At 42.2% G+C, this 23,677-nt stretch overlaps 1 protein-coding gene across 1 annotated transcript in view; it reads left to right on the top strand.

Annotated features, from left to right (window-relative positions):
• The first annotated feature begins 8,797 nt into the window (after positions 1–8,797).
• Positions 8,798–23,677, top strand: part of CALB1 (calbindin 1) — a 103,460-nt gene continuing 88,580 nt past the window's right edge. The window contains exons 1-3 of the mRNA XM_082257292.1: positions 8,798–8,952; positions 9,196–9,272; positions 20,523–20,597. Coding sequence (XP_082113418.1) covers positions 8,874–8,952; positions 9,196–9,272; positions 20,523–20,597 — 231 coding nt within the window. The 5' untranslated portion in view covers positions 8,798–8,873. The remainder of the gene's footprint in view (positions 8,953–9,195; positions 9,273–20,522; positions 20,598–23,677) is intronic.

The following is a 23,677-nucleotide window of genomic DNA, read 5'->3' as shown; positions in this document are numbered from 1 at the left end:
TGGATTAAGATAAAAAACATTCTGCCTTAACTCCTGTACATTACAGTAATTTATGTTTTTGATTGATTGTATATATACTGTAAATATAATCATAAGATCATATTTCTTTACCAGATACTTTTTATCCCCATACTTTTATTGTAGGATTATAAATGTTTTATTTACTGTTTTGGCATGGAAGGTTTTGGAAACATTTACAAGGCTCTGGTCTCACGGCAGTGAACCCCAGCTCTAGAGCAAAGGATAGCCTCTCATAGATAGTTGTCACCCAAACAAGTGTCATTGTTGGAACACTTCCCCTAGATCACTGTGACAACTCAAAATTTCAGATTTCCCTTCACTTTCTATCCTGAAAAATGGGGGGGGGGGGGGGGGGAGCTCACCTCAGCAAAGGCACATGTAGCAAGGTTTCCAGGCCTGTGGCCTGATGTGGATCTGCCATCAGTAACGGTTCTCTCTCCAGCCCATGTGAGCTGTAACCATGGGTGTGACAACTGAAGCAGCGACTCCGGCATCTTTGTTTGTGGTTTTTATTTGGTTTAAAGGGGATGGGAGAAGGGAATGAGTGGGATACTCCTTGAGGCTTGAACTATTTACATGTGGGACTTTATTCCTGAAAAATGCCCGTTGGCGCTTCCTAGACGCCAGCCGGCACCAGCCAACGCCAGCCAACGCTCCCTGACACTGTAAATATCCTGTAGAACACAGAAGTGCTGAATCCTCAACTATTAGTCCAGAAGATCCAGGACTGAGAACTGTAGAACTACTGAAACTGTTGTGCTGTGGAAGTCACTGAATACTGTCCCCCGCTTTGACTAGCTTGAGGTAGTATGAAGTAGAACTCTGTATAGCTGTACTTGCAACTGACACACTCTGTACAATTCAGGGCCCAACCACAGGTGCCCCCTTTAACTTGAACTCTTCAGGGTCCACTGACTATGTACTACCTCTGTAGCTTCAGGGTCCTCAACCTAGGTACCCCCCTTACAACTAGCTGGCACTGGATCCTGGAACCTCTTCCAGAGTGGTCCCCTCTAACTTCAGGCAGACCCCCAGGGGAAATCCTCAGTACTCACGACCTGTGTAGGCTTTCCTGGGACTGGACCCCTCTCTCTCTCTCTCTCTGCAGGCTCTCAGCACAGCGGATCCCCTCAGCTCAACTCAGCACTCTCTGGACACTCAGACGACACCCCGAGACATCCACCTACCTCAGACAGGAGGAGAGACAGCCGCACTCTCCTTCCTGGGACTCTGCTCCAGACAAAGAACTTGTGTCATGTGCCACCCCCAAACTTATACCCACTCCCAGAATCTTTGCAGCACAATCTGCCTCCTGGGGTAGTTACAAGCCTGGATGTGTCCCCTGATTGGGTTTCCTCCACCGCCAGGGGCGGACTGGGCCGGGGGCAGGGAGGCAATTGCCCTCCAGGCCGCTCTGATGCTTCCTAAAAAGGCCACTTGCTCCACACCGCTTCCACCCCTGCAGACAGGCATGACACCTGCCAGCCGCCGCTACATTGTGTTATACTTGCGGAGCATCACTACTCTGCTGCAGCTCTGCAAGTATACTGTAATACAATGTAGCGGCGCCGTGGCTGGTGGGTGTCATGCCTGTCTGCAGGGGTGGAATCGGTGCGGAGCAAGTGGCCTTTTTGACTGGTGTGTCCAGTCACTTCCCTGTCAGGCGGAGTGATCTCCACTCGACAGGTGCTTCCTAGTCCCGGCCGAGCGTGATGTCATCCAGAGGCCAGGAGGCGGGAAGAAAGGACAGAGGAGAGTGCTTCTGTTAAGAACTGCGAGGAGCCAGCCCAGTGAAGCCCTGTGCAAGTGAGTTTTCAGAGGCTGATAATACACCTTACCTAAGGCAATGTTGTGTATCAGTGTTGTAGCTGTGTGAACTGGCTGAAGTGATTAACTAATTGAGGGGAGGGGTTAATTTACATTGCTGTTTGTAAAATGCAGCATGGAGGGGGTTAATGTACTGCCACTGGCCACTGATGCATTAGTGACCAGTGGCAGTTAATTAACCCCTTTGTGCTGCATTAGTGACAGTGGCACCAGTGTCAGTGTTAATTAACCCCTGTATTGTGCAGCATGAAATGGTTTATAAACATTGACACTGGTACAACTAATGCAGCACAAAGGGGTTAATGACTGCCACTAGTCACTAATGCATCAGTGTCCAGTGGTGTATTTTATTTTTGTGCTACCCTAGGCAAGATTTAAATCGGGCACCCCCCATCTAAATTTATCCCACCCCAGCCACAGTATACTGTTCTTGTCCCAGGGTCTGATGAGGAAGCCACAGCTGTTCACAATGAATGGCTGCGGCTTCCTTATCAGACCCTGGGACATGAGGGCAGAGGATGGGGGTCAGTGGGACATAGGATGGGGTCAGCAGGGCCGAGAATGTGGCGGCAATGGTAAGCACTGATCAGGAGCAATGATTAAGCTGGATTGATATGCACTAGTAGGTGGCACTGATGGACACTGATAGGTGGCACTGATCAAGCTGCACTGATGAGGCTGAGCTTATATGCACTGGTGAGGCTGCATTGATGAGCACTGATGAGACTGCACTGATGGACACTGGTGGTGCTGCGTTGATGGGGACTGATGAGGCTGCATTGATGGAAACTGATGAGGCTTCACTGGTGGACACTGATGAGGCTGAAAAAGTGAAAAAATGTGGCACTCAACAGTTTTATAAAACACAAAATAAATTATTCTAATGTGCAAACATTCGTGGAAAAAAACAGTCTCTAGTGTCCAAAAAAAAAAGGGTTAAGCAAACAGCCAATAATGGAAACACAGACTTGATAGGAGTGAATCTCAAAAAAGCCTCCACCTCCACACGATCACCCAGTGAAATGTATAGGTACCGCTTACCAGAACCACTGGACCCCTTAGTTATAGGGGTCAAACACGCTTATTGATCCACATCAGAGACTCCCCCTTCAGTAGGCACACCTGGAAACCATTACACCCTGACTATTAAATCACAGCCTTGCTGTTAGGCAGACAAGGCCCACTATATCTTTACCTAGCACCTACCTGTAGGGTGCTACACACAGATAGCATTAAATACCCCTTTTTTGGATTGTCCCCCTGACTTTTAACAGAATGAAGTTGTACGTCAATTTCAATTTTTGTAGCAGTAAAAACCTGAGGTTCTAATCCTTCCCTACATTATCCAAAATACAAAAAATAAATAAATAAATAAATAAATAGAACTAAAATACATTTGGCTTTAGATACACTGTAAAAAAATACACCATTCTGATAAGTTGATCAGGGAACGGACACATTAAACTCGTTATATAGAACAATATAGCTGCAGTAGACACCCACTATAACTGACATGTGACGGTTATAATGTGTACCTGTTATGGGATGGAATCTTTCCACCAATTGCCTATCCTGTAGGTTGACAGTGTAGGGTCGATAATCTGCCATAGCTCCTGACTGTGTTAATGGGCAGGCAGTGCCTTCAGAGAGAAAAAGGGTTGTGCAGTCTGTGTCTGGCTGGCCCTTTGTACATAACAGTTAACCTGAGATGGACCCCAATAACTGTATCTCAGGATGACCACTTTCAGGCAAAGCAGTTGCATATACAGTTTCATTACAAGTACACATTTTAAGTATAATTTTCCAGCTTATTGACTGTCCATTGCAGCCACATTTTTGTTTTTTGTTTTTTATTCTTTTTAAACTAAGCTCCAGGTATAATATGAATTTTATAGTTACATCATACATGCATGTATCATACAGATGCCATAGATCACAGTGGGCTCCCTCGACTATAGGACATAACTGGATGAGCATAGGAATAAAGTGCCTGGATGGACTACATACAATGGAAGGCTGTTCTATCACTCTTTTTTCCTATTGGAGAATCAGAGAATCTATTTTGGATGCATTCTTCTTTCTTGCCAAATATTTAAATATCATTAGGGGGGGTCCAAAAAAAAAGTTATAAAAACGCCCGAGGAAGCGGTTACATTCCGCGAAACATGTTGGGCACGATTTATTAGGATGGTGCTCTTTACAGTTACAGTGCTGTTCTATCCTGTCTCATCCACGGTATTAGTAATGTAGATCTTTTTCAGATGTGATGTAAATGTATTACATATGTATGTTTTTATATATATAACCTTTCTGTGTAGGTGTTTTTCACAAATGTTTTTATGGTAATTCTTTCAATAAATATAATTTTTTTATAAAATTTGGTATTTTCCCAATTACGTCCAGAATTTATGGTACCATCAAAGTCCATCTTGCCTCCATTTTTTCTTTTCTTATACATTAGGGGGGTCCAGCTGTTCAGGAGTGGCATCCATTGAAATAGAGGTTTCCAGCATCTGCAGCAGACACACAACACAAATTCCTTCCTGAAGAGGCCTTGTCCTGTGAAACGCGTAGGAGCTTTTTATGTGTCATGTGTCGGAATCCATGATGGAACACTACATTTGGGGCAATATATCTTGTCATTTGGTGTAATAAATGTTATACTATGATTGTCAATATGCAATATGCCAAACGCAGCATACTACTTTTATGTGTTTTTTTTTTTTTTTTGTAAAGCCCTATGTAGATATGTTAAAGGCTTTGAATAAAAGCTTTATACTTTTAATGCATTTGGTACCTTGAAAATCCTACATTAGTGGTTCTTTGTTAGGGATTTTTGGTTTGAGGTCACTTGCTCAGCACTACCGCTTTTCACAGAATGCCTTATATTTCTTTCAGTGAATACAAGGCATTATCTGATTGGACAAAGTGGTATGGAGGGGAAATGGATGCATGATCTCCATCTCTTTCAGAGATTGCACATGACCCAGAAGATAGCAGAGATCACTGTAGCAGCGCCAACTACTATGAGATATGCATACTTACATTGTGCCAAGCTGAACATTGTAACAATTAGGATCATTCCTGGAGTTCAGCTTTAAAGGAAGAATTTATGTGTCTAATTTGGGACTTGCTGAGCAGCAGAGAAATGTGAATGGGTTCTGCATATCAATAATTTACAGTAAGACTTTTAAAAGGGGAATATTGGGCTGCTATTACTAGCCACCTTCTGAAATGCTATTTGACTGGTTGGTATGCTGACCCGCTGGGTTCTGTTACAGATCTTGAACTAGTATGAGGATCAGGAAGCTAGGGGGAAAGTCAGATTCCTAGTCAGTAGACTTGTTCCAGTACAGTGACTCAAAGTTTGGAAGTACCAAGTTCAGCACTGGCAATCAAGGAACTAGAATTTGAGAAGCAGCCTCCCTGTCTCTTCTGTGATAGGTATCCATTTTAAACTGGAATAAAATGTAGCATATTAAAGTTTACCAGCTCTTGGATGTGGACACGGCATTCATTTTTATTCTGTTTTTTTTCTCTTTATTTTCACCTGGTGATTGAGCCAGTAACACCCTTCTTGTCCTAGAATGACAACGCTCACCATACTATATCTACGGAGGAGCAACGTTGTCACCCCAGGGCAAGAAATGTGTCAGGACTGTAGGGCACCTCCTCTTTTCGTCTCCAGAACATTGCAATGTGTCTTGTAGTCCATAGAAAGAACTCAGGCAGGGCTGATAACATTTGACATTTTAGTGCCACCTTGTTAGCTAACAACGGGAAGTTAGGAACTTGTTGGATTTCTGGCAGGGTCAACACATTTTTTTTTTGTACTTATCAAACAGATAGAACAAAATGTTTTTCATGGTATACTTAAAGTATAACTAAAGCTTAAACTTTTTTTTTTTAATTTAAAAAATAAAATGGAGAACTCCTGTAAGGTCTTTATTGCTTTCTGTGCCTCCGTAAGGAAAATTCACCCTCTCTATTTGTTCTGGGGGGAGTGAAAATGAAAGAAAATCCCAAATTTTGAGAACAGGAAAGAGGAGAAATATCCCAGTGGTGACAACCAGGGTCTCCCTCGCTTAGGAGGGATTTTTTCTCACATCCTGTTTTGCCTACGGGACAGGAAGTGAAAAAAATCACCCTAATGGGTCACAGAAGGCACAAAGAAAACTAACAATGGTTATAGTCCTCCTTCACTCTATACAAAATGAAAAAAAAAATGTTTACATTTAGTTCTACTTTAACAGACCAAATGGGAGCGAATAAAATAAATGATGTTTTAGGGTTTACATTCAGGGTTTATGTGGTTCTAAGGGCTAAAGGTCTTTTACCTTCATGCATTCTTTGCATGAATGTAAAAAAACCTCAATGTGCAGCTCCCCCTACCCAAAGCCCCTCCTAATACTTACCTGAACCCTTTCTTAATCCATCCCTGTGCATGGCTTTGGCTCTCCCTTCTCATTTGCTGAGCCATTGGCTCCCGCTTTTTTCAATCACAGCCAGTGAGCAGGGAGTAGGGAGTGAGGATGAGCCATGCTCTGTTTGTCTTATAGTCATAAGACACATAGAGGTGGGTCAGGAGCGAGCACACACAAATGCCCCCATGGCAAGCAACTTGCTGTGGGGTCACTCACTTGGGGGCCAGGAGTGGCGGCAGGGGACCAAAGAATACGCAAATTGGGGCTGCTCTGTGCAAACTCATTGCACAGAGCAGGTAAGTATAACATGTTTGTTATTTAAAAAATAAAAATTTGGGACCTTTAGTAGGTAGTATCCTCCTCTGACTTCCCATATCCCTCAGGGAGGCTGGCATTAACCCCTTCCCACCCAGCCTTAGCATCCCTTTAATAGGGTCTGAGCAACCGAAGGGAGGATTAGCGACAGCCAATCACAGTGGTCACATGACCTGGAGCTGGTCCTGCTGGCTACCAATTGTTGGTGGGAACAGAAAGCTGTCTTTGATAGCTCGGTCTCTGTGCTGGGACCATGCAATGAGTAGGAAACATTGGCCACCCTATGATGCATATGTGCAGCATGTCCTTTTGCAGGCAGGAACAGGTTAAGAACTCCCTACCAGACTTGCTGACACTGTTGCTTCCATTATGAAGTCACACTCCTCCTGCTGAATTCTTTATAATGTAAAAAAACAAAAAGTAGATTCTGGAAATAAGAGTGAGATCCGAGTCACAGCAGGTCTAGTCAAGGAACCTAGAATCATGGACCATGCCAGCAGTGGCGTAGCGTGGGGGGTGCAGGGGGGGCCGGCCGCACCGGGCGCAACATCTGGGGGGGCGCATCCGCAGTGTCACTCTGTCTGTCTGACTCTGACATACACAGTTCACACACTCTCTGCGGCTGCCTCCATCTTTAGGCTGGGAGATGTCCAGCGTGGCCGCCCTATGGCTGAAAATGGCGGGTCAGGTCGGGTCGGGGCGGGTCTGGACTGTGCCTCACCTGTCCATTGGTGTAGGGTGGGGTGGCGTTGCAAGCCAAGCCCCGCCTATACCGCCTCTCCTCACTGCTCAGTCAGTTTAGCAGCGAATGAGTCAGCAGCCTGGCACTGTCACAAAGTGTTTTTTTTTTTTTTTTTAATCACCTGATTAGAGCCAGAGGCTCTAACAGGCTTCAAAAAAGGGTGGACCCGGGGCACAGACCAGAGCGCCCCGAGCCCACCCATTGTGTGACAATAGCGAATGAAAATTTGCTATTGTCACACGAATCCTCCTCCTAGCCAATCAGGAAGTGGGTCCGAGACCCGCTTCCTGATTGGCCGAAAGGCGAACGCATGCCATTGACCGAGGAGGAGGTGGGAGGACTCGAGGAGACGCCGGGGGGACTGAGGAGAAGCCGCAGCTGCAGGTAAGTCTGTCTGCATTGAAAGGGGGAACGCTGGTCATTCTGCATTGAAAGGGGGCACGCTGGTCTCTCTGCATTGAAAGGGGGCACGCTGGTCTCTCTGCATTGAATGGGGGCACGCTTGTCTCTCTGCATTGAATGGAGGCACGCTGGTCTCTCTGCATTGAAGGGGGCACACTGGTCATTCTTCATTGAAAGGGGGCACGCTGGTCTCTCTGCATTGAAAGGGGGCACGCTGGTCATTCTGCATTGAAAGGGGGCACGCTGGTCTCTCTGCATTGAAAGGGGGCACGCTGGTCACTCTGCATTGAAAGGAGGCACGCTGTTCATTCAAACTTGTATTTAGATGCATTTTACTTTAATTACATCAGTATTTTCATAACAAACAATACATGTGCTTAGAGGGTAAGGGTTTCTTTAACTAATCTAGTGGAAGAGACTCAGGTGCTAAAATCCCGCGGGTTAGGGGGCTCAAATGACTTGCCTTGCCCCCGGTGCCCACAACTAACGCTACGCCACTGCATGCCAGAGATGTTCAGGAAAGATGTAAAAGGCTACTAGGTGAATCCTGCCCACATCCACCCAAAACTGACAAATCACTTTTGGATGAGATAAGCTGTGCTTTTAAACTAATGAGTGCTATAAATGCAGATTTATAAGGACAGTGAGACTTGCAATAAATGTACAATAGCTGCTGTTCTGTAGATGGAAAAACAATAAACAGTAATAGGTTAAAGTTTGGGCTGTAATTACTTTTTTCCAGTAAGTCAGCAACCTCCAGCCATAAGGCTGCAATCAGTGATCCAGGAAAATAAGCAGCATGCACCCTGTAATATATCATTTATTCATAATTCTACCCTCGGATCTTCCCATTGACAAACCTGTTCTTCTACTTTTTTGCCAAGTTTATTGTTTTGCTTTAATTGCCGGGTGAAGTGGATAGTGGAGGGGGGGGGGGGAGTCAAGGTGAGCTACACATCAAAAGTGACAGCAAAGTAAAAGAAGGGGGTGTGGCCGAGCTGACAGGAGGTGCAGTGGGCGGGGTCACGGTAAAAGCCACTGCCATATATAGACTGCGGGGCTCTCAGCTTGTAACTTGAAGTCCATCAGCCGCTCCAGTTCAGCACCGAGGACAGCGCAGCAGCGGCGGCGGCATTCACACCATGGCAGAGACTCATCTCCAAGGAGTAGAAATTTCAGCCTCTCAGTTTCTGGAAATCTGGCGTCATTATGATACCGATGGTGAATATGATTACACCTAGACACTAACCATTTCACTGCCAGAGGGGTGCACTGCCCTGGCATGGAAAAGGTTAAAGCTATTTCTATCCCTTTTTTTATTATTTTCAACTTTCTTGCTGCTTTTTGCTCTTTTTTTATCAACTTTTCTTTACTAACGTTCTGGCTTGATCTACCGGATTGTGTCTGTGTCAGTGTTGGTGGCACCGGAGGGGGATCTGATGTTGTGTTGGTTTGTGTTTGCAGGAAATGGGTTCATTGAAGGGAAAGAACTGCAGAACTTTATTCAGGAGCTCCTACAAGCAAGGAAGAAAGCTGGACTGGTATGTGTCACCCTTGGCTGGATTGGCAGTGACTTTCCTACTCTTCTCTGTTTTTTATTTATCATTTTATAAGCTGGGGTCTAGATTTAGTATTACACATCCCAAAATCAAAGCTGCAAGGGTAGCAGATTCAGTTTTATATTTTGTCATCCTGCAGGTTGCATTGCACTCCAAATCGATGTGAGGTTTAACTGCAGCATCTAATTAAAGTATCAACTATCAGTTAAATTTGTCCCCTAGAGCCCAGGGCAGCAGCCAGCCATGGGGCTGATCCAGATACAGATCCAACTGTATATTGCCTCTTGGCTTAGAAGGCTGAGGACAGGGTGCTGGAAAAGCCTCACAGTATACTCAAAATACCTAAAAGGAATATGTATATATAAAATTTGTATTATTAATAATAATAATAATATATACTTTTTTTTTTAGTATACAATGAGAAAGTTTATGTGGGTGGACAGCACCAACTCCAATCAGCTTCTGCCTATGCTCACAATCTGGTTAATCCCTTGAGATTGTAAAAAATAAATGAAAAGTTTGCAGCACAGGGAGAAAAAGTGTACAGTTGATATATACATATACATTCGTATAGATAGATATACATATCTATCTATCTATCTATCTATCTATCTATCTATCTATCTATCTATCTATCTATCTATCTATCTATCTATCTATCTATCTATCTATCTATCTATCTATCTATCTATCTATCCATAAAATACCAAAAAGGTGTATATATATATATATATATATATATATATATATATATATATATATATAGATTGTATGGATAGATAGACATCTCAGACATCTATCTATCTAAGCTATATATTGATATATATATATATATATATATATATATATATATATATATACACCTTTTTGGTATTTTATGGATATATATAGAGATAGATAGACAGACAGACAGACAGACAGACAGATAGATCTATCTATCTATAGATTATATAGATAGATAGACATCTTAGACATCTATCTATCTAATCTACCGATCTAAGCTATCTAATAATATATATATATATATATATATATATATATATATATATATATATATATATATGTGTGTATGTATAGATAGATAGATAGATAGATAGATAGATAGATGGATAGATAGATAGCTCTATCTATCTATCTATTTATATCTGTGTATATATATATATATGTATATATATATGTATATATATATATATATATATACACATATATGGCTTTTTTTTGATACAGGAACTCCCCCTTTTGAGTCACCTCTTCTCCCTGCCCCTTACCCACCTTCGAGTACCGTCCCTTAGTTCCGCCCCTACCCGCCTCTCAGTGCCACCCCTTTTAAAGAATACAGAACCAAGTATTATTTTGTGCTGTTAAGTACTAGATCCCCCCCCAGCAAAATAGTCCCCCCACCCCAGCAACAATACATACCTCTAAAAAAAAAAAAAAGACCCCACACCAGCAACATTAGATCCCAGCAACAATTGATGCCTCACACAACATTATCCCCCCCTCCCCCCAGCAACAATGGGCCCCCTGTTACAAAATACCACCTCGGCAACATCAGACCCCCAGCAGGAACAACAGATCTTCATGCAGCAAGCAACAATAGATCTCTCCCACAACAGTAGATCTCTCTCAGCAACAATTGATCCCTCAGCAACATAAGACGCCCCTAGCAACAATAGATCCCCATCAGTCAGTTACAATAGATCCCCTAGCAGCCAGCATCAAAGATTCTCCAGCACCCCTTGCCACTACATTTAGTCAGTGCTGGAGGAGCCAGAACTGCGTTTCCCTATGTTCCTGATGAATAAAGCCACACACACACATATATATATATATATATATTTTTTTTTTATATATATGTATAAAATGAAAAATATGAACATTAACAACTATCTCTGATATTTTCAATAGTGTGTTAGAAATGCAAGACAAAAAAATGAGTCAGGACAGGAGTTTGGAGCATTTCGATTTTGCTCTGCTCATGACCTCAATATTGCCATCTTATGAGATCTTCCCTTGCTTTAGCTCTCCTATAAGTAGTTAACTGGATTGAGTCAGCAGCTAAGCAGAGTTACAATGTGTAAATGTTTGCAAAGTGGAAAGACATACATTATTTTGTATGTTTTCACAGTTTATTAATTTGGTAACGATGTGTCAAAATATTTATTATTATGCAGGATTTATATAGTGCCAACAGTTTATGCAGCGATTTACAACAGGAGGGCAGACAGTACAATTACAATACATTTTAAAATTATATTAAAGTCTCTTTTATTTAAAAATAACAAACATGTTATACTTACCTCCTCTGTGCAGTTGGTTTTGCACAGAGCATTCCGGATCCTCCTCTTCTCGGGTCTCTCGTCTGCGCTTCTGGCCCCTCCCTCCTGCCAAGTGCCCCCACAGCAAGCAACTTTCTCTGGGGGCACCTGAGCCAAGCTGCTGCTCTGTGTGTCCATTCAGACATGGAGCTGCGGCTCAGCCCCGCCCCCTGCCTCTCTTCATTGGCTCACTGACTTTGATGGACAGTTGCGGGATGGTGCCATCTGCTGTGTCTCAGCCAATCAGGAGGGAGAGCTCTCAGCTCTCATGCAACATCACTGGATCCAGATGGGGCTCAGGTAAGTAATAGGGTGTGCTGGGGAGGCTGCTGCACACAGAAGGTTTTTTTATCCTAATGCAAAGAATGCAATAAGATAAAAAAACCTTCTGCCTTAAGAACCACTTTAATACAGGAGGGCCCTGCTCGTTAGAACTTACAATCTAAGAGGGAGGGTCAACTAATACAAAAGGTAATTACTATGAGGGATAAATTGGTGGAGAAAATAAAAGTACAGTTGTTAGGTGGAGGCAGGATAGGCTTCTTAGAAGAGAAGGGTTTTTAGGGATCATCTAAAAGTAGACAGAGTAGGAGATAGTCGGACAACTTGGGGTAGGGAGTTCCAGAGGTTGGGAGAGGCTTGGAAAAGTCCTGGAGGATTTATGGAGTTTAAAAGATGCTGATAAATAATCTGGACACGTTTGTTTTAAATGCAGATTATTTTGTGTGTGTACAGATTGCAGAAACTGTGTACAGTACCAAGACTGATATGCTGGAAATTAACTTAAACTGCATTGGTAGCCAATATGATACTGCATTTTATTCTACCTTTTTCATTTGCTTTACAGTTACTAATTTCTGAAGAAATGCTAAAGTGTATCCAAACCCCAGAAGACAAGTGTAACATATTGCAACTCACCAATCTTTAGGTGCAGTAGCTGCATTTGTTTTCATTTTTCAAGCTATGTACATGTTCAGCAAGAATACTTTTTGATCCTGCCAGAAATACAGTGTACATGTAATTTCCTGTACACTGAACTGAAATCTCAAACAGTGACATCAGTTCAACTATCTTCTGTAGACTACAAAACATCTCCTCCTTATGTAATGGAGTTGAGTAGGGGGGGGGTATTTGTAGTCCAAATCAGGAGAGCAGGCCTAAGGCCTTGTTTAAACTTATGGTTGGGGGGGAGATTAAAAAAAAAACATGGTTGAGATGCATTTTTACCACCCGCACACCAACTGCTACTTTTTAAGCAAAGACAGTGAATGGGGGTGTACACATGCTGTGGCCACGATGTAAACTGCAAAAACTACCCCTCCCCCCACCATGTTTATCAGGCAGTACTCAAACCATTCAGCTTTAAATGGAACTAAAAGCGGAGTTCCAGCCATTTCACTCAACTGTCCAACAGTCCAGCGATGCGGCCGCCCGAAGCCTCGATCCTCTCCCTCGGCGCCGGCATCACTGCTGTGGGCACCCGGCTGTGACAGTTTGCGGCTTCACGGCTGGGTACCCACTGCGCATGCGCGAGTTGCGCTACGCGTCGTGATTGGCCGGCAATCTTCTGGGACCTCTGACATGTCCCAGAAGATTGCAGGGAGGGAGGGAGAGAGGAGAACTTCCGCTCAGGGTGCCGCGGCGCTCCGAGCGGAAGTGGGAGCGGGTACCTGTCAAAACTAGGTACCTGCTCCCCCCCAAAAAAATGACATGCCAAATGTGGCATGTCAGGGGGTTAGAATACCTAAAGCGGAAGTTCCACTTTTGGGTGGAACTCCGCTTAAACCTCCCTATCATTTCATCCAAGGAAGCTGCCATCTTGGCCTCTATTTGATCTTCAACTGCCATGATGCTGCACATGTGATCATTAATGACACCAGCTGTTGGATGGTTTGACAGTTTGGTTGAGAACACAACCAATGTGACAGTTACATTCCCTGCACATTTCGGTAGTGTAACTGTTTTTTGGAATTGTGAAATCAGTGGGTTTAATTCCGCTTCATGGGACCACCCCACAACTGCATGCAATGCACATGGCTGCAGCAAGATGGTCTGGGTTTTTAGGGGTAAAGCAGGCAGTGATGCAGCAGCACAACCCCTCTTTACTGCCTATTAAACATCCAATGAAAAGTGATCCACTGCAGATCACTTTTCAGAGGGTGATGCCAGTGACAATGGTGACAAGGGTGACAATGCTGCTTTTCAGATACAGTATAGTGAGTAAGCGTTGTCACCATAGGAAAGGAAGTGTGTTACTGGCAGGATCATCGTGTAAAAACAAAGGAAAAAAAAAAAAGGCTGAAAATGAAAATGAATGCAGCCACAACTTCTAAGGATGGATAAGCTGTAATATATTGCTTTTTTAGGTTTAGATACAGTACAAGAGTGGTATTCAATATCCTCTAACAGCCAATTAGAAATCAGCATTCTTTAGACTAAACACTCTAAGCTGATGAAAGCTGAGTTGTTATTGGTTGTTATGGGATACTCTGCTTTGTGTCAGTTCTACTGCTCTTTTCTCCAGGTTGTTAAATAAAGCCATTTCAGTACCATCTGTGTAATGCGTTAAATAATCCCATACCAGTGAATATGACCTTTCCTTACTGCAAAGCTTATGTCAGGAATCAGTAGTGATTACCATCTGACACTTATAATCCTCTAATGTAACCTCTTCTCTGATCTTTGTCTGCTCTGTGCCATTCATAACTCCAGCTGTCCCTCGGAGCTGAAATAACTAATATTCTGTATAATATCAGCATATTATTTATTGTGTACTGGCTTCGAAAAACACATTTTATTTGAAATTTGAAATCAGGTTTTCCATTTTAATGTTACCTTCTCGTCTTTCATGTTTTTTTAAATCCGGTTCAGTTCAATTTTTATTTATAAAATGTATGTAACTTTCTGAAACATTCGCAAAGTCATCCTGTTTGTAAATGTAAATGTTTAATGAACCTGCTGAACCATTAAAATGTTCATTTCAGTCCAAGAAATGTTATTCACTGGAGCATATAGATTGCATTAATTCCGAACCTTGATGAGTAGCAAGTGACCTTTGTATTTCAATATATACCCTCCGGTCTGCAGTTCTGGGGCAGAGTATCTCATTTCAAAGAAACCATGTCATGTAAGAAATATGGGGACTGCCAAAGATAACCACCTTACGGAAATGCTAACTGCTTGACAACATCAGGCTTAAATACTTTGAGGCAGCTACCTGGAACAAGCTCATGGCAAATAAAGTAAAGCACGGAATCTTCCTCTACACATTGATTGTAGGTTAAAGTGTGACAGCATGACAGCCAGGCAACTAGCATTTTCAGAAGGGGGGCTTAGTAATAGCAGCTCCATATCTTATCAGTAAATGTTTCTTTAAAAGGCAGCTAAAATGTGGAATCAAAGCAATCTTTTTAAATAGCAACATACAAATCCGGATAATCAGCAGTATCAAATGACAAGAAATTGAGAGCCTTTCCTGTCCTAAAGGGAATATAAATTGTTATCTGGTATATCTAGGAATACTTGTGCTTTAGAGATGCATGGAAGTAGATGACTGTCCCTGACCTGCACTAATCCTCTGCCATTTTACCATTCTGTACTTGCCTGCTGTGATCTAATAATCTCTATCTTGGGCTCTGCGCCCTCTGCTCATTACCACAGCCCTTTCTCTCTGTTATCTCTCACCTCCTTCTCTGACATCTATATTCAGGTTCCTAATACCTTCACTTCACTTATTTACTTATCAGCAACTCAAATTCTCTTTCTTACACTCTCTCAGAGTCCTCTCCTTTCTTTCTTTCTTTCTTTCTTTCTTTCTTTCTTTCTTTCTTTCTTTCTTTCTTTCTTTCTTTCTTTCTTTCTTTCTTTCTTTCTTTCTTTCTTTCTTTCTTTCTTTCTTTCTTTCTTTCTTTCTTTCCCTCAAGCCTTCCTTCCTTCCTCCCTCTCCCTCCCTTCTTTCCCTTCTCTTTTCTTCTTTCCCTACTTCCCTACCCTACTTTTATCCCCCTCTCTCTTCCTTTCTTTCTCTCTTTCTACCTTTTTTTTCTTCTCTCACCCTTCCTTCCCTCCTTCCTTCCTTCCTTCCTTCCTTCCTTCCTTCCTTCCTTCCTTCCTTCCTTCCTTCTTCCCTTCCTTCCTTCCTTTCCTCCATCCCTCCATTCTTCTTTCTTTCTTTTTTCTTTCTTTCTTTCTTTCTTTCTTTCTTTCTTTCTTTCTTTCTTTCTTTCTTTCTTTCTTTCTTTCTTTCTTTCTTTCTTTCTCTTTTCCTTTTTTTCTCTCTCCTTTCCTTTATTTTCTTTCTTTCTTTCTTTCTTTCTTTCTTTCTTTCTTTCTTTCTTTCTTTCTTTCTTTCTTTCTTTCTTTCTTTCTTTCTTTCTTTCTTTCTTTCTTTCTTTCTTTCTTTCTTCCTCCCTCTCTTTCTTTCTTTCTTTCTTTCTTTCTTTCTTTCTTTCTTTCTCTCTCTCTCCCCCCTTCCTTTCTTTTTTTTTTCATTCTTTCTCTCTCCCTTCTTACTCTCTCCATCCATCCATCCATCCCTCCCTTTCCTTTCTTTCTTTTCTTTCTTTCTTTCTTTCTTTCTTTCTTTCTTTCTTTCTTTCTTTCTTTCTTTCTTTCTTTCTTTCTTTCTTTCTTTCTTTCTTTCTTTCTTTCTTTCTTCCTCTCTTTCTTCCTCTCTTTCTTCCTCCCTCTCTTTCTTTCTTTCTTTCTTTCTTTCTTTCTTTATTTCTCTCTCTCTCCCCCTTTCTTTCTTTCTTTCTTTCTTTCTTTCTTTCTTTCTTTCTTTCTTTCTTTCTTTCTTTCTTTCTTTCTTTCTTTCTTTCTCTCTCTCTCCCCCCTTCCTTTCTTTTTTTTTCATTCTTTCTCTCTCCCTTCTTACTCTCTCCATCCACCCCTCCTTTTCTTTCTTTCTTTCTTTCTTTCTTTCTTTCTTTCTTTCTTTCTTTCTTTCTTTCTTTCTTTCTTTCTCTCTCTCTCTCCCCCCTTCCTTTCTTTTTTTTTTCATTCTTTCTCTTTCCCTTCTTACTCTCTCCATCCCTCCCTTTCTTTCTTTCTTTCTTTCTTTCTTTCTTTCTTTCTTTCTTTCTTTCTTTCTTTCTTTCTTTCTTTCTTTCTTTCTTTCTTTCTTTCTTTCTTTCTTTCTTTCTTTCTTTCTTTCTTTCTTTCTCCCTTCCTTCCTTTCTTTTTCTCTCCCCTTTTTTTCTCTCTCCCTTCCTCCTTTTCTTTCTCTCTCCCTCCCTTTCTTTTTTTTCTTCCCGCCTTAGTTTTCTCTTCCTTGATTTATTTGTTCATTTTTCCCACTCTACTTTTTTTTCCATCTCTCAGCCATTTCTTTGATAGGGATAATGGAGTTCTGTTAGAACAGGACACTCAGTGCACATCCTGGTAGCATTGGAAGAGTAGAGCTCTATGTCTACACTCCAGCTTTCTATGTGAGCTGCTGTCTTCCCTGATCACATGCATGTCTTAGAAGACTGAGCAGGCTAATAATTGCTATTACACAAGCTGCAGGCTGAAATCTTCTTAGTCTCTCATTTAGATAACTGAATATAGTGTTTAACCTCAGAACACACAGCCTAGTATGGATGACTTCAGTCCAGGGGAAAAGGTGATTCTGATATTTCTGCAAACAATGTTACTAAAACCAGTGGAAGGAAAGTCATGTGAGAAGGTGAAATAATACTTAATATTTCATCAACCAATTATATCTAATATAACTGAATAATTAGGACCCCAATAAAGATGCTTTTGGGAATCTGCAGCACAGACTGGCGGGATTACAATAATTATAATGAAATAGGTGAGCTGTTTCATTTTAGTCTGTAATCTCCCATTGTGTAAAATTATAAACTCTTTTTAGAATGTGCTACTGTACATATGGTACATGGAATAAAACAGGCTCTTTCAGGGTTTCCAAGTGTCCCTATTCTGGAAGCACAATCCCTATTTCATTCTTCTGTCACTTTTTCTCTATAACTGTCCTTTATTCAGGTCTGTAGAATAAATGTACCAAATACTTACAAAATACTTCCAGAAATGTGCCGTATTCCAGTGTGAGACTTCTCCTGTGGGAGGAGCTTCCTGTAATGAAGACTGGTCACTGCTGCTCTCTCTCCTTGTGCCGGGTGACTGGTCTTGTCTCTTGCCTCCATAATGTGTGGGTATAGACTAGAGTAGTGATCGACTCATATTGGTTTTTCATTGGATATTTTGTTCGATATTTTGGCCAATGCTTATCGGTATCAGCCGATATTGGCCGTTATTTTTTTACATTTAAAAAATGTTTTATTTATTTATTTATTTATTTTGACAGGTACTTTTGTGGAGGGATCTGGGGGTCTAAACCCCTCCTCTGCACTTAAAAGCATTCAAAACGCCAAGTTTGACTGTTTTGAATGCTGTAATTTTTTTTAATCTGGTGCCAGGCAGTACCTGCAAGTGATGTCACTAATGACATCACTTCCGGGTTTCTGCATGGAGAGCCAAATGCGTCTTTGATCGGGTCTTCGGTGGCTGTGCAGGCTGGTTGCCTGGGTCTCCCGGTGGGACAAGAGACCTGGGCGAGCCGCGGAAGGCGGCGGGAGGGGTTACGTCCCCTCCTGTTCCTTGTAATGACAGCCGAGCGGCTTCTCAGCCGCATTGGTTGTCATTACAAGACAGCCGACCGTCGGCTATGGACGGTGGTACTGGGTTGATAACTCTAGCTGCAGGCATCACTCCAGTACATGCACTTTCCCAAAATATCGGTAACCTCCGGGGCCGATTTCGATATATCAGGAAAAGTGCATATCAGCCCTCGATATATCGGCTTTGCCGATAATCGGTCCATCCCTAGTATAGAGGGATATATTTAAACAAACACTGTTGTGCTTGCAGTACAGCTGAAAAGAAGAATTCCAGGTATGGATATTTTTACATTGGTGCAGCTTGGACCAATGTAACCAGTGCTGTATCCTGGCCTAGGCCAACAAGGCCCAGGCCTAGGGCGGCACTTTTCAGGGGGGCAGAAAAAAAAAGCTGCTCCCTGCATGAAAAAACAGCCTCCTCCTGGCTCCCCCACTAAAAGGGTCCCCGCCGGCTTGTGCTACACTTTTAATATAGTGCCAGTTTTATGGGGTGAAATGGACCAGAGGGCAGGGCCCAGGATGCAAATTAGTCTGGCATCCCCATAAAACGGTCACACTGCTACATGCTGGTATGAAAATACCAGCGGGTGAGGACATGTTAACAGACTGTAGGCCGCCAACCACACTTAATACAACTGGCCCAACGACTGCCAATGCTAATAAGTGTGGCACTGCAGCCTAATGCTCCACCCACCCTCCTCCGCCCCCAGGTATAGCAGGCATCATGTTAATATATAATTTCATTTCTTTAAACATCCTTCTCCTTGAGTGAGCATATTGAATTGCATCATATACAATTAAGACCTTTAGTTGTATATGATGGCAATAATATTTTGGACCTGCTCATCTCATACGTGCCATCGCAATATGTCACTGGGTTAGTAAAATGACTCCTATCTTATTAAATATTTGGACTTGTGATTGGTGCCACTGATTATTTCACTTATTTTTATAATGACTATGGACTTCCTTTTTTTTTTTTATACAAATAGGTGGAATAATCCTATAATTACAATAAGTGGCAGCAAACACAGGTCCAAATATCTTAAAAGAAAGGAGTAATCTTACTAATCCCATGACATAAGGCTGTACTAATGGGTACTGATAAGGCTGCACTGATGGGGCTGTACTGATGGCCACTGATGAGGTCACACTGATATGCTGCATTGATGGGCAGTAATGAGGCGGCACTGATAAGGCTGCACTGATGAGGCTGAACTTATGGGAACTGATGAGGCTGCGCTGATGGGCACTGATAGACTGTGGTTATAGTCTGTGGTTTACAGATGACAGGGTTGGTCATAAACAGGAAGGGGTGTGGCATTTACAGGAAGGGGTGGTCATATTTAAATTAGGGGGTGCACAAGTTTAGTCAGGCCTAGGGCAGCACAAAACCTAAATACACCACTGAATGTAACCATGTATATACCATACCTTTGGGATCCCTCTAGAAGTGGGAAATCACTGTAGCAGACACAGCTACTGAAGGGATCTCCACTAGCTTCTGAGTCCTACGCTGAACAGCTGCCTTGCTGCATTTGGAACACAGGAGGTTGCCCCCTCAGCATTATCGATATTCGAAGTATGTTTTTATTTTTTCCATGAATGCAAATCATTCTCTCTTTGAGCGAGGTGGAGAGCATGATGTAATTGTCCCATCTCTATATCTTGTCCAATCAATCAATGCTTTCCATTCATGGAGAAAAAGCATAACGTACTCTAAATGGGTTGACCTCTTGTGTTACAATAGGGCAGCCGTGTAGTACAGGACCCAGATGCTAGTGAGGATCTTTGGAGTAGTGGTGTCTAACACAGTGATTTTGAGGTTATAGAAGGCTCATACAGGTGTGGAATTTACATAGTTATATTGGTCCAAGCTGGGCCAAGGTAGCTGTGTAAAAATGCCAATTCCTTACTGCCTTGGAGACTGCCTGATGGTAAATAAACATCAGTACTAGCTACTAATCAGGCTGAAACCTGTTTTCAAAGTTTGAATGTGATTGGTGATACAATGAGCAGAGATAAAGGAAGTGAGTGACCCAGATCATGATTGAAGAAGTGCGCTCCCAGTGACCCTGTGAGGTGCTTTCTGGATATTGGCTACAACAGATTACAGAGCACTCAGACTCAAGCAAACTGGAAATGTTTGTTGGATGGCATTAGAAGCGCTTTGACTAACTTCACTTTTTGCCTGGAATTGCCTAAATGTTTAGCCATATTTAACGCAGCCTATTTATCTCCAGGGTGCATTCAGAAAAAAAATAATTTAACAATCATTTCATATTTTTCAGGAATTGTCAGAGGATATGAAGGCCTTTGTGGAGCAGTATGGACAGAACAGTGATGCAAAAATTGGAATAGTGGAGGTAAGATACGTCTTCTTTATCCAAATACCGTTGTAAGGGGATGAGCTCACTGGGCCAGCAGATGAACAGGCCATGGAAATATTTCAGTTGCTGAGCAATGAAACATTGTCTCTTTCTCCTATTGGTCTCCATTGACAAAGCAGTATCTTACTGCTTCCAAGTATGCGATAAGATACCGCACAGTGTTTTCAAAAAGTTTTTTTGGCATTCACTAAAAAAATGCTACTAAAAGAGTTATTTAATGAAGTCATACAGTATTTTAGTAGTGAAAGCCTGCGGTAATAAAACGGGGGCGGTAGCTGGCGTATTTAGAACAGGCTGTGAATAGCTGGTTGTTAAGGAGTGGGCGGCTGCCACCTTCTTAACAACGGATGAGTCAGCAGCTGTCAGTGGGGTTTCCCACTGACAGCTAAATATAAAATAATGCCAGCAATAAAAAGGTAAGAAAAAAAAACAGTGTGGGGTCCCCCCTTCCAATCCACATCAGGCCCTTTGGGTCTGGTATGGATTTTGAGGGAAACCCCAATGCCAACATAAAAAAAAAATGGTGTGGGGTCTCCCCAAAATCTATATACCTAACCCTTATGCAAGCATCCAGCTCAGCAGGTCAGAAAGAAGGGGGGGGGGAGCGAATTCTCCTGTACCATAACAGGCTCTGCCCCACCTCCAAGCACCTTTTCCTCATGTTGATCTGAACAAGGGCCTCTTCCCCACAACCCTGGCCATGTCGTTCACAGGGCAGCCGCCCACTCCTTAACAAGAAGTACACATTCCATAAATACTGCATGCCTCCCTCACTACTTAATTACCGCATGCATTTAATTATTTATTTCCTTCTGTGAATTGCGTTTAACGTCTGTTTATGTGGTATTTGGCAAGCGTTTTCATAGTTTTGTGGTGAATACGGCAGAATGGTATAGTGAATTGACAGTTTCAGGATCACATGCGGTATTTAAGGAAAGTGTGTCTGGACACCTACAAAACGCATGCGAGATGATTTTGTGAATGAAGCCCATTGTCTGCTATAAGTAAAGAAATTCAGAAACTTAGTGTATGTATATATCCGTTTGGTTGCATCTGACTTTCAGCGATTCTATCAGCCAGCTCTCTGGGCAACATGTCTGATACGCAGGAAAGCCTTTTCAATAAAAAGCTTCCCTCCAACCACTTTGCATATTGTTTTATATATATTGTGATTCTGTACTTGCCAAATATGTTGCAGAAATCTCCCTCCGCTAAGTCTGGCTGCAGCCATTTTAACTTTGGGCAGCTGAAGCTGCTGCCTGTTCACTTCCTGAATTTACACAGACACACATAAATATATACAGAATTGGTGAATTTTTTTACAAGGTAGGTCACTTGGTCTTTCCTCAACCCTCCCCAGCTGTTTTGGCTTGGGACTGCATGCAGAATGTGATGACACATGTGCATAGTCAATTTGCAAATACTATACATACTAGGGCCAGCTAAGACAGCAGCCAATTATTCTACCAGCTTGTCTTTGGTTTATGACGGGATACCAAAGTACACCCACAAAAACACCAGGAGAACATGCACACTCCATACAAAGAGTGTCTATGGATGCTGCCAGGAGTTTTCCAGTGGATCTGTCTCACTTGGAACGGTCTCACTTGCATCCAGCCAAGAGTAGGGCTAGTGAACACATTACTCTCTGACTGTTTAATCTCTGTACAATTTTCTTTGGATCTACTAACTAGCCTGCTGAGGAGCTTTTACCTTACAGTATATGTAATCAGGAGGACTTTTGCAATACACAATTGTTGGTAAATTCTAAGAAGATTGTGTGGAGAATGTAAAATCTGATTGTAAGGTGTGCGGGCAACTTTAGGCAAATAGAGGTCTGGGCTTGGCTAGTCAGCTTGCTACCTTTAATACTCTATCTGTATTAATAATGGTGGTGTTGGCAGTGAAAGGCAAAGTATTTTTTCCAGTAAAAGGTTAATCAACTGTTTATTTTTATTGCTTACATATATATACTGTATACTGAAGCTTTTATCGGACCACTGACTGATACTGACTATTAATTGAGACATCTCTGATAACAATATTATCAAGTGTTGAATGTTCTTTGTTTTGCCTCTTGTTTGGCTTTCTGCTATGGTAAAGTAAGGTCACTGTTGCTCAGCAATTATCATTTTAGGGTTACTTTGGTGCAGGTGTGGTGTACCTTGGCAAGTTACTATATTGTTTTAGTAGATTGTTTGAACGGAGAACCTGGTATTGCATATTTACCTTGTTGAGTAAAAAATGCTTTCCTTGATTCAGTGTACCTACTGTATACATATACCTATAACCATTAGATTAGTTAAAACCTTTGTTAGTTTTCCATTATTTTATATGTCCCACTTGGGAGATTTCCCCTAAAGTGGAAAAAAAACCCTACTCTCCTTTACAGCCAAGGAAGCTGCCATCTTAGCCTCTGTTTGATCCGCAGTTGCCATGGTGCTGCACATATGATCGGTTATTACATCAGCCATTTGATGGCTTGACAGTTCAGTTGAGAGCACCAACAACTGTGACAGCTCTCATTCATACATTCATGACATGCCTTAAGGAGGAACTGCAGTCTGTTCACATAATTTATAATAAAAACATCTTTGCCATTATCAAGCTTCCCTCCAACCATTTTGCATATTGTTTTATATATATTGTGATTCTGTACTTGCCAAATATGCTGCAGAAATCTCCCTCCACTAGGTCTGGCTGCAGCCATTTTAACTTTGGGCAGCTGAAGCTGCTGCCTGTTCACTTCCTGGATTTATATACAGACACGTCTATACAGATAGACACACACACACACACAGGCAGGCACACACTAACACCACTGCTTGTCTGCGCATTTCTCCTCTCTGGATAAATACACATGAATCTCTGCAGTCTCCTGTTATCTCCACTCTCATCCAGCCCCCCCCCCCCCCAAGCTCTGCAGCTCTGCAGCTCTGCAACTCTCCTTGGGTTTCCTACAACTCATCTCTCCTCCCTTGCTGGCAAACTATCACAAGAGTTAGAGAGAGAGCTGTGCATGGTGTCATTAGCCTAGGCTAATTACCAGGAAAGAA

The sequence above is a fragment of the Pelophylax lessonae genome, assembly GCF_965119305.1.
Source record: "Pelophylax lessonae genome assembly, chromosome: 5".
Taxonomy (NCBI): Eukaryota; Metazoa; Chordata; class Amphibia; order Anura; family Ranidae; genus Pelophylax; species Pelophylax lessonae.
This window is presented reverse-complemented; position numbering and strand designations above follow the sequence as displayed.